The sequence below is a fragment of the Cynocephalus volans genome, chromosome 3, assembly GCF_027409185.1.
Source record: "Cynocephalus volans isolate mCynVol1 chromosome 3, mCynVol1.pri, whole genome shotgun sequence".
In the NCBI taxonomy this organism is placed as follows: Eukaryota; Metazoa; Chordata; class Mammalia; order Dermoptera; family Cynocephalidae; genus Cynocephalus; species Cynocephalus volans.
The window spans coordinates 49,019,755-49,036,840 of record NC_084462.1 but is presented as its reverse complement, the minus strand read 5'-3'; the positions used below and the strand labels follow the sequence as shown (position 1 = coordinate 49,036,840).

At 37.2% G+C, this 17,086-nt stretch overlaps 1 protein-coding gene across 4 annotated transcripts in view; it reads left to right on the top strand.

Annotated features, from left to right (window-relative positions):
• Positions 1-17,086, top strand: part of MCTP2 (multiple C2 and transmembrane domain containing 2) — a 185,183-nt gene that overhangs the window by 26,570 nt on the left and 141,527 nt on the right. For all 4 annotated transcript variants that reach the window (XM_063089286.1, XM_063089283.1, XM_063089282.1 and 1 more), the window contains exons 4-6: positions 12,393-12,535; positions 13,328-13,404; positions 13,963-14,074. In XM_063089286.1, coding sequence (XP_062945356.1) covers positions 12,393-12,535; positions 13,328-13,404; positions 13,963-14,074 — 332 coding nt within the window. The remainder of the gene's footprint in view (positions 1-12,392; positions 12,536-13,327; positions 13,405-13,962; positions 14,075-17,086) is intronic.

The following is a 17,086-nucleotide window of genomic DNA, read 5'->3' as shown; positions in this document are numbered from 1 at the left end:
TGTACATTTTTCATTTATCTCTTTCATCTGTCTAAAATTCATTTTGATTTCTGGCCCAGAGTAAGAACTTAGTTTTACTTTTGCCAGATGGCTCTCTCATTAATTAGGATTAACATTTCTTTCCCAAAGATTTGACTAATACTTTTTTGTTTGTTTGTTTGTTTGTTTGTTTTGATTGTATATTAAAGTGCAGTATGTGTTGGGGTCAGTTTCTTGGATATCTTTTTGATTCCTACTGATGTGTTCTATTGTTCCTGTGTGAGCTCCACCCCACAGTTTCACTGTATTGAAAGGCCACCATCCATCCTTTTTATTTTGCAAAATTTGGAATTTGCTGAGTACCTTCTCTGAACACCAGATGGCATGAGATCATTGGTATGCTTGTGTGGGAGCCACAAAAACACATCTGGGCCAGCGTATCAGAGAGATTGTCATTCAGAGCAAATTTGAAGCTTTCAAAGATGCCGACACCTGTTGTGTAACACAGGTAGTGGTTTTCCTTCACTCGGAGAGTTTTGGTAGCTTGCCGAGGTCCTGAAATAAGTGAGTGGAGCTGATTTTTAAATGTGTTTCTATTTGTTCCTTTGCCACTTGACACAGATCATCTTTAGACATGTTTATCTTAAAAGCCTTTAAGATATTCCCACAACTGAATCCTTTCCTCTGAAGATTTTTTGTTTGGTTTTGTTTGTCTTGAGACTGCGCTAACTCGTGGGTTGATTAGAGTGTCTTGATTGTCTATGTCTCTGTAGAGTCAGTGTACCTGTTCTTTCAGTGGGATCCCATCGTAGTTCTTATAAATACCCAGGAGCAAAACTGGATGTTTCTGTTGCATGTATGAAATTGCCTTACAGCCAACTGAAGATTCCTCATTTGAATTTGAGTTACCGTGTATTCTATTTGCTTGAATGGCCTTCTTTGTAGTGGGTGGTTCTATCACTTGTTTATTTCTATACCAATATGGTATTTGCTGTGTTGCACACTGTGTTTCCGGTAGTTCTTTTGACTTATTTGGTCCCATTGTTGGTGATACTGATGTTGGGTGTTCTGCTTTTGGGTCCGTGCATGTGATGTGTTTCTGTGTATTTCCATGTGTCCCTGACTTACTCGTAGCTTAGTTTGATTTCAGCTACAGCATGGTGCAGTTAACCCCTCACACCTCACACATTCATACCACGCTAAATTTGAGGCAGGGTGTGTGGCACGTAACGGTGAAGGGTATTATAGAGACTGTTTCTGTGCAACAAATGACTACCTCAAATCTTAGCAACAACCCTATATTTATGAATTCTGGGAGTCTAAATTTGCACAAAGCATAGTGGAGATAGCTTGTCATACCTACCACACTGGCTGGGACTTCAGCTAGGAGGATTTGAAGGTTGGGGACTTGACTATTAAGGACTGATCATCTGCAGACTTAGAAGTTTGTTGACTCCCATGTTGTATGCCTAGAATCGGATGACTGGTAGACAGAGAATGTTCCACATGAGACCACTCCACGTGGCAGGTCTTCTTCACAGCATGGCAGCCTCAGGTTTGTCACACGACTTCTGTGTGCTCAGGGCTCCAGGCGTGAGGGTCTAGGGCACAAGGCAGAAGCCATGTCACATCTTATTACACCACTTTGGAAGGAACAACACAATGCATTAGTTGAAGCAGTCACCAAATTCAAAAGGATGGGACACCCTACTTTTTGAAGAAACGAGTATCACAGAATTTCGGAGCTATATTTGTAAACTGCCGTGCAGTAGAGCCTTCAACAACAAGGGGGTTGGGGCACCGACCCCTCTCTCAGTTAGTAATCTGCATTTAACTTTCCCCCAGGTCTTGGCCCAGCCCTCATTTTTAAATAGTCGCCTAACAATAGCCTACTCTTTGGTTATGTATATCATGCATTTGATATATTTATTGAAAAAAAAAAAAACATGTATAAGTGGACGCGTGCAGTTGACTCTCATGTTGTTCAAGGGTTTGTTGTAGTTATGAAGCCTTTAGAGTAAAAACAACGCGAGTCAGAGGCTCTGTTCTGTGAACTCACTAACATTCCTAATTTTTAAAAAAAATTTCTGTTATGTGTATTTAAGGTTCAGCATGATGTTATGATATACACAGTAAAATGATTACTACGGTTAGGCCAAATAACATATTCATCATCTCACATAGTGATGGAGTTTGGATGAACTGTCCTCCCAGAACTCACATGGAAATTTGATCCCCAATGTGGCAGTGTTGGAAACTGATTGAATAATGGGGGTGGATCCCTCATGAATGGATTAATGCTCTCCCTAGGTGGGGGGAGTAATGTGTGAGATCTCACTCTATTAGTTCCCGCAAGAGCTGGTTGTTTAAAAGACCCTGTCACCTCCCTTCTCTCTCTCTTGCTTCCTCTTGCCATGTGATCTGCTTGTACCCGCTGCTGCCTGCCACTTTCCACCATGAGTAAAAGCAGCCTGAGGCCCGAGCCAGATGCAGCTGTCTCAGAATCATAAGCCAAATAAACCTCTTTTCCTTATAAATTACCCAGTCTCAGGTATTTCTGTTATAGAGGCACAAAACAGACTAATACACCTAGTTTCCTGTTTTTTGACAAGAATCTACTCTCAGCAAATTTCCAGTGTACAATATTATTAAATGTTACATAAATATTATATATATTAAATATCGTAGTGGATTGAATTTTGTTCCCCCAAAACTTACTGAAGCCTGAATTGTGTCCCCCAAGTTTTATGTGTTAAAACTTAGCCCCCCACTGTGACTGTTAAGAGGGTGGAAAATCCTATTATGGTAATTGAAAGGTGGAGCTTTGAAGAGGTGATTAGATTGTAGGACTGTGCAGTAGTGAATGGATTAAAAATGGTGGTCAGGGGCATGGTTCTGTGGGCTTTAAAAGAGGAGAGTCTGTCTCTCTTGCTCTCTCTGCTTCCACCATCTTGCAATGTGAGACCCCTGGGTCACTGTTGCCACCACCAGATGGATTTTGGACTTCTCAGCCTCAGAAACTGTAAGCAATAAATTTCATTTTCTTACAAATTACCCAGTTCCATGTATTTTGTTATAAGCAACGGAAACAGACTAATACAAATATTAGTATTAAATTTATAGTCCTTATGCCATACATGAGATCTCTAAACTTATGCATCTTATATAACTGCAACTCTGTATTCTTTGACCTACTTCTCCCTATTTTCTCCCTCCCCTGCCCTTGGAAACCATAGTTTTACTTTCTGTTTGTATGTATTTGACTTTTTTTTAGATTCCACATATAAAAGATCATGCAATATTTTTCTTTCTGTGTCTGGCTTAGCATAATGTCCTCCAGTTTCATCCATATTGTTGTAAAATGCACGATCTCCTTTTATAAGGCTGATTGATATTCCTCCTCCTTAAAGCTACACAATAAATAGTGCGTATCTTACAGTTTTTGTAGGATTAGAGGAGATCATGTCCATTGTTAATGTTATTCCTAAACTTTGGTCCTGTTCAGCATTTTCCAGAAAGGCTAGTGTTCATTTTGGTAGACTTAGATTTTTCCTTAAATAGTAGCTTGGGCGGGAGATATTTTTAGTTTTTTTTAATAGAAAGGAGAATGTTAGGGAATTAATAATTTTAAGCGTTTTGGCAACGTGGATTTCTGGAACAGAGATTACTAACATTCATAGAAGTCTGTTAGATTTTACCCTTTATGGCGATTCCAAGCAGCTACATTCATTGGCTATTTGGCTTAATACTTTCTTATTTTCTCTTTTTCTCCCTAACGCTTTCCAGTCTTTCTCTATTGTTGCATTCTAGCCACTGCCTCTCTTTTCCCTTTTTTCTAACTTTACCTGGGTCCTCCCTGTTTTGGTGCTTCAAGGACAACCATGCATGAGGTCATCAAGCAGAAGTTCATACCCCTATGTGCTTCTGGTCACCTGACCAAGAATAGGGGTGCAGGCATATTCTTTTAATTGCCACTTTATCAAAGCCAATTAGTTCAATCATCTATTCACTAAAATGCCAATTTACTGAAATCACCAAATTCATCAATACGTTGGCAGTGCTTTTCTTTCATCTATTTACAAAGTTAATGCTATTAATATTTATAAAGATATTGGACAGGGACTTTTAAAAATAGCCTTTGAAAGTCTCCAGGTCATTTTAGTTGATGGTTTATGAAGACAAAACAAAAACAGCTTTTAAACAATATTTAATTTGTCTCAGGCCAAAGCAAATGATAAAAGACTGAACATGTCATAGCCAAGGCTTCCGAGCCCAGAAAGGAAAAGTCTAAGGACAGAAAAAGAGAAGATATTAGAGGAAGACAGGTGGGGAAGGGACTGAGTGGGAGATGGGGGGTGGGGCTGGAGGAAGTTCAGGGGGGCCCTGGTGCAGGGAGAGAATCTGAAGGCCCCAGGAGGCCCTGGTTACCCAGTTCTCTGGAGCTTCCTTATGTCCATTATTAATTTCATACAAGTTGCTGTAAACTTTAGAAATAGTTAAAATAAGCAAGTTTTGGTAAAATTGATAATTTCAGACCATCAATTCCACTGTAAGTTGGTCATTGGAAATTCTTTCAATCAATAAGATTTTGGTAAATTGCCTGGAGCTATGACATCTCAGGGTCCACCCATGGGAAGGCCTTGCCCAAGGAACCATTGAGGTTTTATGCCTGGGAGGGGTCCCTTAGGGGAGGGAAGTCAATGGTACTTGGGTGAAGAGTTCAGAAATAGTTTAATCAGGGTGTGCTAAATGGAAAAACACAATGGCAAGGCCAGTAGAAGATCGGGGAAGAAACTGTTGTTCTGTGGTTGGTAACAAAAAAAAAAACAGCATTAAGAAGCAGGCAGCTGCCATCTGCAGAAGGATGGGCCAGCGTGTTCCTGGGTATGTGCGTGTTCCCTTCATTTAATTTTAGTAGATAAAACCTGGCTTGGAATTCCACTAGCCTTGAACCTATCACTGTCTCAAATGATACAGATTTTGCACTACACAGGAAAAGTTCCTGCTTTCTCATGTGACTGGGAGAATGTTCATTACGGTTTCTGAAGAGGTCTGTTAAGAAGGCAGCACTTAGACATTACATGCTATAGATATTTCAGTTTAACTGCTAGGGGGCAGCAGCACCTGTTCAAAAATCATTATTAGAATTTTTTTTTTTCCCTTAAAATCAGGTCTGGCTCCTTTAGTTAGCTAGCCTCAAAGAAATACAGATCTAGTGGATCCCATATAAAAGCCACTCATGTTCAGTTTTCTTCTGACAAGAAGAAAAGATTCTAAATACATGTATATATTCTGAAGACTCTGAATGTATGTGTATATAAATAGAATGAATTGTCCTGGATTACTGTCACCCTAGAAAATAAGAAAAACTCAAATTTCCACTTTTTATATGTGTCCAAATACTTTTTATGCAGTATAAGTTCTAATATGTAGCTCAGTTTTCCTAAAGACCTGGTAAATAGTTGTTGCCTTGAGTCTTCTGAAATTGTAAGATCTGCTGAAGAAAGTTATCAGGTACTACAAAATGTGAACTTAGTATAAAAATATGGTGATAATTTCCTTTTATGAACAAAAAACCACGCTGAGAAATACATTTAATCAGGAAATTTTTCTAGTTTAAGATATCCTTTCTTTTGGAGAAACTGTATGGCTAAATTTTATAACTTGGCAAAGGAGCTTTGCTCATAGAGAATAAATAACCTTTTCCTACAAGTAATGCTTTTGTATTCAACACAGTTGTAGTGGACGGAATTATGTCCCCCCAAGAACTCACTGCAGCTTGAATTGTATCCCTCAAGTTTTGCATATTAGAAAGTTGGCCCCACTGTGCCTGTTAAGAGGGTGGGAAATCCTATTATGGTAATTGAAAGTTGGAAACTTGAAGAGGTGATTGGATTGTAGGTCCCTGCCGTTGTGAATGGATTAAAAATGGTGGTCAGGGGCATGGTTCTGTGGGCTTTAAAAGAGAAGAGTCTGTCTCTCTTGCTCTCTCTGCTTCCACCATCTTGCAATGTGAGACCCCTGGGTCACTGTTGCCACCATCAGATGGACTTTGGACTTCTCAGCCCCAGAAACTGTAAGCAATAAATTTCATTTTCTTACAAATCACCCAGTTCCATGTATTTTGTTATAAGCAACAGAAACAGACTAATACAACAGTGGACTTTTAGTTTATAGGAATAATTAGGAATGCTAGTTTAAAAAAAGTTCTGCAGTACGTTTTCATATATACATGCAAAGATATATACAGAAACAGCCATTAAACTGAGTTGCAGAAAGGATCTGGATGTGTCTAGAATGCATCAGTAGGATACTGATGTGTTATTGACTGAAGAAAGCAGGTAAACAGTACTGTATGAAGGCTGATCCCTTTTTGTGAAAAGTGTGTGTGTGTGTGTGTGTGTAAATATATAAAGTCTAGGTACATATCAGCATGTTAAGCTTTTCTAGGTGGTAGTAATTTTATTTTATTTTATTATTACTGTTATTTTTTGGTGCGTCTGGACTTTTTGCTTTTTCTACCAGCCATGGCTTATATCAGAAAAAGCAAAGAGAAGTTGTTTGTAATTAAAGCTGCATTACAGGCTTATTTTATTTGCACATTACCATGGTTCTTGAGCCAGTCAACATGATATTGTCTGTTTCTATTTACCACTCATACTGATACTGGCTGTGTTTTCCGTAACATTCTGAATGAGGTAACAGCCCCTGAAGATGATAAATAAAATGCCAAGAGGAGAACAAAGTCTTTGCATTCTATGGTTTTTGCTGACTCTCCTGCTGAATTGAGTTGTCCTGTGTCCTCCCTGAGCTGCCTGTCATTTCAATCACATCACACTCGTATCTCCAAAATGCCTGAAAGCCTCAATGAATAACCTCAGAACTGTCGGTAGGGAAGTAGCCAGGACTCATGAGGACTTCATGATTTTTAGTTTTTTTTTTTTTGTCTTTTCCGTGACCGGCACTCAGCCAGTGAGTGTACCGGCCATTCCTATATAGGATCCGAACCCGCAGTGGGAGCGTCGCTGTGCTCCCAGCGCTGCACTCTCCCGAGTGCGCCACGGGCTCGGCCCATGATTTTTAGTTTTTATACAGCTCTTTCCTTCCAGGACAGCTCAGAGCTGTTTTATATAAATTTTCCTTAATCACATGGAATCCCTGTGAGAAGTATGTAAGATAAGGACTTTTCTATCGAAATTATGAAAAGAAAAGGTAATATAAGTTTCACACCTTTAAATATGGCAATAGAGGGGAAATTATAGAGACAGATTAGCAGTGTATTGGACACTTAAGTAAATGGATATTTAGTTCATACTACATACATTGTTATATATTCTCTCCTTTTTAACTTAATTGAGAAGTAATACTAAAAATAGCAGCACTCACTGTCAGTCATTCTCAGTAAATAGCTGGATCTGCTCTTATTCAATTCTCAAGGTACTCTTTAGAGGTTGGTAGTTTTTTATCTTCCAGGTGAAGATGGTGTGACGTATGCTTACACAGTTACTAAAAGGAAGGTCTGGGATTTTAATACCACCATGTCCATCTAACTTCAAAATTTATTCATTCATTTATCACATACGTAGAACACATCTACCAGGCATATTAAGCAACTCTGGACATAAATCCTACCTTCTAGGAGCTTTGATATGGAGGAGTTTATTATGTTCATATTTGATCCAAGTAATATATCTTCTGCTTTTAAATTTTGTGAAATACAGAGTGGAAAACTTTAAAGCTGTTTTTATTGTTGTTTGTCTTTATTGTATTTCCTAGCAGAGTTTAGTGTTTTACTCTACATTGTGAAAGCCCCAAGCAAGAAAATAGTAAGCAGCTTTTCCCCGTGGTTTTGATCACATACCCCTTCCAGTTTGTGGAGCATCCCTTGAGATGCTGTTCTGTGGACCGCACTTGGTGAAACCCTGTGCAGCTACTGCTTGTGGTCTGCCCAGAGCTTTCTGTCTCTAACTGTCTGGTGCTATATTATCTCAGCTACCAGGTTTCCTTGCTCTCTCCTCTTTCTTCATTCTAAATTATAAGCTGCTGCCAGATTTATATTGCTAAAGCTTGGCTCTGATCGTTTTACTCTCCTGCTTGTGAGTAAACCTGAATTTCCTTCCTTCTTCATACTAAAATAATTCCAGATGGGCCACAAAAATTTAAGTGTAAAAAAAGAAAAACTGCAAAGTCAGTGGGAGGAAACAAAACTGAATTAATTTAAAATCAACTAGTGAGAAAATTTCTTCTAAGCAGGATGTTAAACTACAAAGTCATAAATAAAACTTTGGTAAACTTGACTTAAAAATGAAAATAACTTATTGCCAGAAATAATATGTCTAAACACATTATGACAGGATTTATAGTCAATGACTGATTTCCACAATGCAGGGTGCACTCAAATCTGTAAGCAGAAGACAAGCCATCAGCCCATGGAAAAATGGCCAAATGATATGAACAGGAATTTCACTGACAGAGAAATACAAACATAGGTCACTAAAATATGAAAGGTGCTAAGCTTCACTGAAAATGTTAAAGATAGAGAAAAATAAAGATAGAATTTTTTTAAAAAATCTGTCATTGGTTTAAAATAATGTATATAAATTGTGGGTGTGTGAAGAAACAAATACAAAACTTCCTCGTATACTGTTGGTGGGAGTGTAAATTTGACAGAACAATTTGACAATGTCTGTCAGAACCAAAAGAGACACATATTTATTTCTCCAGCAGTTCCAATGTTAAAAATTTCCTCTGAGTATAATCAGTTATGAACTCCAAGATATTTATACAAGGAGGCTTATTGCAGTATGATTTCTACTGGTAAAAAAAAAAAAAGAATTGAAAGTGATGGAAATGTATGTTATTTAGTGGTCAGTTAAATGAATTGATACAACATAGTGAAAATTTATTCAGTTGATAAAAACAAACAGTGAGTCAGTATTTCTGTATTGCTGGCATAAAAAGAGCTCCAAGATACATTAATTGTGAAAGCATGAAGTTCATTAAAAACATTCTTCCATTCTTGTATGTTTTTTTCCTGTAAAATGCCCAAGAAACTGTTTATGATGAGCACTTTAGACAAATGGAAATCAGAGAAGAATAAGGGGGTAGAGACATTGTCATTTCATACCTTTCAGTGTTGTGTGCATATACTACTTTTATTAAAAAATAAAAAAAAGCAGAACAGGAAATAAAACACCTGTATTTCTTACAGAGTAGCAATTAAACTTCTTATTTATTTATTTATTTATTTATTTATTTTTATTTATTTATTTAGGGCACTTTGGCCTCTGACTTGAACCTGCCTGCTAAACTTTATTTCTCATTATATATTTTTCCCTTAATTTCTGGATAGATTGAAATGCTTGCTTGGCACCATGCTACTCTAGTCATTTTTGGTCCCTTTCCCCTCCTCTCTTTCAGCGTCAGTGCATCCTCCTGGAATGACCTCATTCCTTCTCTGCAGGTTTGGACACCCAAGTTTCAACTCACGTTTCCCTTGTTTCAGCCCCCCGCTGGTACCTCAGCTCGAACTAATCTCTACTGCTGCCTGTGAACCATCACAACTCCCGATTTCAATTCTGCTTGGACGCTTCCCTCTTGGACCTTGTGTCTTGTTTATGGGATGCCTGCCACCCCTCAGCTGCAGAAGGGCAGGGACTGGGATCGATGCACCTTGGTAACCCTCCAGAGTGCCTAGCCCAGAGCCATGCTTGGAAGTGGCCAAGAACTGTTTGTAGCACATTAGCTTGCCCGACAGGTGCAGTGTCAAAGGAGACGGATGATCCATAGTGTCAGTGGGCATGAGCAAAAACAAGGACTGTCACACGCCATTGTTAGGAGTGGGAATTGGTGCAGCACTTTTGGAGGACCGGCGATTGGCTGTTAGTTTCTCTTGCATGTATATCCAACCTCAGTGAGTGCAGATTGGAGCTGGATGCATAGGCTATCGATTCTTAGTGTCTCAATCTTCCAAGTTTGAGATCGTGCAGATCTATCAGGTGCACATGGCAGAACTGGGGGCAGCCCCAGGATGCACTGTCTGAGGACACCTGGCTTCGATCTCCTCCTGGAGAACCACCCTTCCACAAGAGCCTCATTGTGTATGGGGCACCCAGTGAAAAGGTTAAAGTCCACCCATTCAGGTGTCATCTCATCATTTGTATAATCTGGGAGTTGCATTCCTGAGCGGCCGACCCCTTTTCAGAGCCTGCCTAGTTGAGATGTCACTTCCCTGACAGTGAGGCACTTAGGCTTGGAGAGAAAATCACAATGTGCTCCCCCCTTCTCAAATTTTCTCTAACAATTAACACTGCACTAACTTGACACCCTCTTTCCTTGTTTGGCTTTGTAAACCCCGGTCCCTTTTTCTATTAATTCTAGACATTAATATTTTCTTTCATGCAACTGCCGCCATTCACCCGTGAAACAGTTTGAACATTATGTAGCTGTCAGGATGCCTGGGGATTACCCAGTATGCCTTGCCTGTGAGAAAGTGACACCACCGGGGCCTGGTTTTGAGATGTTTATTTTGAGAGGAGGTTGACAAGCATGAAGGCCTGATCCCAGAGTGGCAATTTCATTTAATTAAAGGCCTCTTTTTATTATAGTTTTCCCCCACTTTTTTTTTATATATATATCAGAATGATGGTTGAAGCCTGCGTTGCCAGAGGTGTACCTTGCACTGCAGAAGGAAGGGGTGGGCACGTTGCTCACTCAGTAGTGAGGATTGCCCTGAACAGCTGTGAACACGCTCATTTTTACTGTCCCTCTCAGAACTGCTACTCAACATGGTGTGTGTGCCTGTGCATCCCAGCCTAAAATAAAGAGGGCTGGCCTCCACCCCTGTGTTGCCAAACTTAAAACGTGAGAGCTAAATATGTATGTGTGTGTTTGTAGCTTATTTAGTTTATTTGTTTAAAGTAAATATCCTTGCAATGCTGGAAGGCTAACTTAGCAACATTGTGCCTTAGTTAAGGCTTTTAGGTGATGTATATGATCTTACTCTTTAGTGATGTTACTTTTAGTTCAGATAGTTGGGAAATTTATTGCATTTGTTTTCAGTCATTTTTAGTACTGGAGCTAAACAGAAACGTAAAAAGGAGCTGAGAAATTAAAAGACAGAAGTAATTAACGATGAGTATTAATGATTTTGTGAATATTTGTAGCTGAGTAGCCTAGTTCATTTTTGATATGATAATCTTAGACTATATTGGCTTGACTTTAATATCAGAAATTCATTTTAATAAACATCCTGAGGGTCTATCTTGGGCACTGTCAAAGGCACGTGGCATATATTGTGAACAAAACAGGCTGTGGGTCTTGGTGTATTTATTCATCGTATTGTGTTTCAAAATTAATATCATAACTTCTCAAGTTGGATTGTTTTTTTCTTTGTAGCATTATCACCTGTCCTCCATTCATCCCCTCACTGGGTCCTCATTCACTTGTCCCCTCTTTATTCACCGTCCGCTAGGTATTAATGAACAAGTATATCCCAGGCATGGATGATGACACTCATGTAACATACACACATGTAGCACACACACGTAACACACATGCACAACACATAATTCATCTATTATGTTTGTGGGCATTTTTTTTTTTCTCTCAATTGATCTGAAAAGTGTGGAGGAGGGTCTGCCATCAGCCCTTCTTTCTGCTTTGGGCTTAGTAACTAGAGGGACATTATTCATTCCTTCTGGCATCTGTTTCAAAGCTCCCCGAGAGGAGCTGGGCAGGTCAGCAGTGTCAGCTCTGAGGCCAGATGAAGGCTTGGCTGACGTGCAGTTCAGTTGGCCCAGGCAAAATAATGTTCCCTGCTTTAGTGCAGGTGTTGGGAGGCAGCAGAGAACAGCAACTTTGTTGATTTAATCTCCCTACACCCCCAATTCTAGTCTTAGTCCCATCGCCCCATCTTTTGAGTCGGTGGTTCCAAAGATTATTTATTATGATTATATTTTAAAGTACAGGGTTCTGTTGAATCAGCCATCTGGCTAAATGTTTAATTTTTTTTTTTTTTTTTTCCTTTTCACTGACTCACTGCCAGTCCTAGGAGGGATGAGTTTCTCCCTAGGACTCCTCCTACCAGTCGCTGGTGCAGATGGATTTTGTTTCTTGAATTTTAGAGGGTAGGTAGGGGTGACCCTACATTCTCACAGTGAAACAAAACAGAAAAAGCCCAAGGAGCCCATTAGTATTCTACCACTAAAGGCAAAAATGGAATTAGTCATTTAGTCCCAAATTGTTTCCTTTCTCTCCACCTCTGGGGCCTTTGATCACTCTGCAGGGAGACAGTTGTTCTGGGTGTGCTCACGAGAATGCTCTGAGCCCAGGAGTGTGGGAAGAATCCTTATTTAAAGACGATCCAAAGCTTTTATGTATGTTTTAAAATTCTGTTTTTTTTTCTTTTGAAGGCACAAGTGATCCCTATGTGAAATTTAAGCTAAATGGGAAGACGCTGTATAAAAGTAAAGTCATATATAAGAACTTGAACCCTGTTTGGGATGAGATAGTTGTATTGCCCATACAGAGCATTGATCAAAAGCTGCGTGTCAAGGTAATCACAGATGGCTTTCAAATCTGTTCCTTTATTAAAAACATTTATTTCTCAGCAGTTTTTCATGCCTTCTTAAAAATGAACTTGCCAAAATTAATTATTTTATTATCCTCAAGGACTGGTTTAAGACTATTAATATAGAAGGAATTCTTTATACCATTTGTTGAAACTGTTTGTTTCTCTCAGATCAATGAGATATGCTCCGCAGAAAATCAGAGTGGAAATAAAATATCCATTGATTGTATTTAAATTTACTGAATGTGGAAGAATTATTACTGGTAGTGGCAGTGGTGACAAGTACTAAAGCCTTTCTCATTAAGAATAACTCTGTATTTAATAGAGCTTTAAGCTACTGGTTGTGAGCATCAATTGCTCTAACATCTGGGTTAAAACTGCATGAGTTGAGTGCAGGATGGGATTGTTATAGAATATTTAGCAAATTTCTATTTAATTGACAGATCTGCTCACTGTGGAAAATACCAAATTTAAATGAGAGACTATTTAAACTACAGACAATGGTCCATTGTGCATAATGTTTTAATTTATATGAATACTGCCTTAAAAGTATTTTCTGCTGTTGTTTTGGCTATCGTAGGCAAAATGGGCAAAATTGAATAATTCTGGTCTCTGCATAAGCTTGGCTAAATTTCTCTTTATCTGTATTGTGCAAATTATTGTAAGATCTGAAAGACTGATTTCAAAATTTCCAGCCAATTGCATTTTTTAATAACTTGATAAATTTGGTTAGTTTACCATATTCATATATGTTACTGGCCTCTGCCCTCTTTGTAGGTATATGATCGAGATTTAACCACGTCTGATTTCATGGGTTCTGCATTTGTCATTCTCAGTGATCTTGAGCTTAACAGGTATTGTATTTTTACCGTTTAATTGTTATTAATGAATTTTAGGGGGAACTCAAGATAATGTTAAATGGTGCTGTTTTTGAGATCAAATTATAAAAAATAATACCTGAATCTATGAAAGAGTGCTTTTAAAAGTGTTATAACTTAATATATTTTCTAAGATTTTTGCTTTTTAGATGCCATCAGATGTTAAAGATTTAACATCAGATGTTAAATCTTTTATGATGTATCCTGAAATGTGTACTGGATTTTGCAATTTCAATTTCATTTGTTAACATTTAGGTTCATAACCTAACTTAAAATTAAAACAAGAATTTAATTTTATTTGGGCGGTAGAGAAGGGGAATCAGTTAACCAAATGTTGACTTAGACAATGCCAAACAATGTTTCTAACATTGAATATGGTTGGTTTATTTTCACTGAATTTGGTGCCTTTTTAGCATTGTGTCTAATCCTTATTCACAAGTAGGAAACTTTTACCATAAGAACCTGATGCGTATGTGTAAGGCTATACAGTATTATTAATAAGTGCTAAAATTATTTGTTGCTTTTTGCTTATAGAACGACTGAACATATTTTAAAATTGGAAGATCCAAACAGTTTAGAAGATGACATGGGAGTGATTGTGTTAAATTTGAACCTAGTGGTAAAACAGGGTGATTTCAAGAGACATGTAAGTGTGACCCTTTTGTTCTTTTTAAATTCTTCATTACAATTGCTTTTTGATTTCTGAGTTAACAGACAACTGACACTTCTGCAATTATTTTAGGTGGGAGACAAGTAATTTTAAAGAGACTTAAAGTACTTATCTGTGGTTATGTACATCCTCTCTTTTGAAACACTGGAAAGAAAATCCATTAAGGAATTGTATCTTTTGAATGTTTTCTCCACAAAGAAATAATAAATGCATGAGGTGATTGATACATAAGCTACCCTGACCCAATTATTACACAACATATATATATATATATATATATATATATATATATATATATATATATATATATATATATCAGAATATCAGATTGTACCCCATAAGTATGTACAATTACAATGTGTAAGTTAAAATAAAATGTAAAAAAATTCTTCTATTTATTTATTATTTTTTTTCTGGCCCTAGATTACTTCAGCATTACTCAGTTGTGAAAAACAGTTATCAGGATTTAATTATTGTGTTGTAACTTGTGTGTTAAGGCAATCAAGTCTATGTTTGCAGAATTTCAATTTCTTCTTCTTTCTCTTTTTTACTTTTAACTGCCAAGTTTTCTATTGGAAGTGTTTTTGGGAAGATACAGATTTTAATGTTCTCTGGTCTATTTCATGGAAATTTCTAGTCATCACACTACCCATTGAAGATGTCTATATAACATCAACAGTTCCTTAGATTTTGTCATGATATGATGGGTGCTCTCAAATATGTGGGTATGAATTGTAATATTATTCTATTTTCAAGGATTATGCTTGTACCTTATAATTCTAAGGATTAAAATAAGAACAAAAAGCATCTTTGATTATAACTTATTTGAAAGGTATTTTTAAAGTCAACTAAAGTACCTACTTGAAAAAGAATAAGATATGTTATAATTTAGCATGTTTAGAATCCAGTATGAAAATCTGAAATCTATTAATAAATTAGGCCTCCAATAATGCTTCTTGAATTGAGGCAGTGGGTGGATGAGAGGAATATACTTCAATTGACATCACTTAAACTTTTAACTGAAATTTATTTCATTATGAAAGTCATGACTGATTGACTAGTAAACACAGAAGATAGCTTCAAGAAGTAGAAAAACTGCACTGTGACTTTTCAATTGCCAGAGGTCAACTAAATATTCTCCATTTTTAATTTAAAATTTTTACTTACAAGAATTTACTTGACAGTCCAGAATAAAACTACATTTATTACTTTTTATAAAAAGTGGCACTGTTAACACTGGAGACCTCAGTAATGCTGATATTTTCATGTTAAAATGTCTTAAATTGATGTTGAAAATAAACTTTTTCTTTTCCTATTTCACACAAGGGAAGAGAGATTTTCTTTAGCTTTCTCTCAGTCCTGACAGTGTTGCCTCTGCATCTGTGACTCTGGATTCGATGTCAATGGGTGTAATAGGTGACAAATCACTTGGGCTGAGGACCAGGTTAGAGTAGCATGTGATGTAAATAGGTGTCATTTGCTACCTAGATGAGCACTTGCCAGCTGATGTGTTCAAAAATGTCGTACATATTTAAATGGGGTTTGTAAAGTTGGATGATTTCCCCATGAAAATAGCTGCATATTGAAATGACTACCCTTGTGAATTTTTCTACAGTATATTGGATTATGTTTAGCAGTAATCTTGGTACTTAAAATATATTTAAGTATTGCCAACATTTGGAGTTTTAAAGTAATGCCATTTTAGTTTCAATTTATTTCAAATTGCAGGGAAATTAATACTAGATGCAGTTCAGGTTTGTTTTTGTAAAACATCTCAAAGAATATCTTTCAAAATCCAAAGAGTAACCTCAGTTCTCCTCTCATTTAGTTTGGTCCATCTTTTGTCTGATTCCCCACCCTCTGTGCAGAAGTTTGTAAAATGTCCACCTGCTTACTCGTGTACTTTCTTGTTTTCTTTGTTATTTGCTGTCTGACAGAAGTCTAGTGTGCAATATATTTATATATATTTTATGGGGATATTCTAATGTAAAAAACCCTGCCTGCTCTTATTTGTTCTGATCGGTAGTTTTCTTTTTCTGTTTATATACTTGACCAAAGTATAACCGATCAAGGAATAATTATTCGCAGCCATGTACCATTATTCAAATTACAGTGTATATCATGGGCTTTTCGGGTATAACACATATCAGAAAACGTTTGTTTCTTTCACTGAATTTAAGTTAATATTTAAAGGCATTTTTATAATGCGTTTTTACATGGAAATGACTAGCACTTGGGACTTGAAGGCAATAGATTGATAAGGATGATTTGTGTATAAATTTCCCTTTTAATCTAAATGCTGATGGAGACATTTCCATTTGAATTCTCAGTTTTGCACCCATTTTTCTTTCTATCATCACTGAGGCAGTCTTTGACACTTTAGAACCCAACTGACAAAAATCTTAACATGTGCAAAACGTCTATGAATTTATCCTCATGTCCAGGAATTTAGATGTATTTCAGTGTGGTACAGTCAGAAGGTAAGGCACTGGCTGGAAGGCTGACAAAAATACTATCCATTTCTTTTTCTTGGCAAAAATAGGGTTGTGGTTAAAATTATGGGCTTTGTTGTCAGACTGCCTGGGTTTGAATCCCAGCTCCACTGGTGGACTGGTCAAGTTCACTGAATTGTTTAATCCCTCTTAGCTACAGTTTCCTCATATGTGAAAATGAGGATAAAAAAAAATCTGCTTTATAGGGTTATAAAGATTGAGATTATCAAATATGGTGCTTGGCATGCAGTAGAGACTCAGTATGCGGTGGTTCATAGCATCGTAGTAAGTGGACAGTAATAGACATTTTCCACCAATGTCTTTATCTGTTTTGTTTCTATTTTATGATTATTATAAAAATCAAATTGGTGGTTGTACGTCAAAGGGCATTAAATAGCTCTGTGCACCTATAAGATGGTAACTAATTTTGGTATTTGATTTGGGTGAAAATATTTGTCACTATCTTGGGAAAATATGAAAAAAGCTGATTTGAATA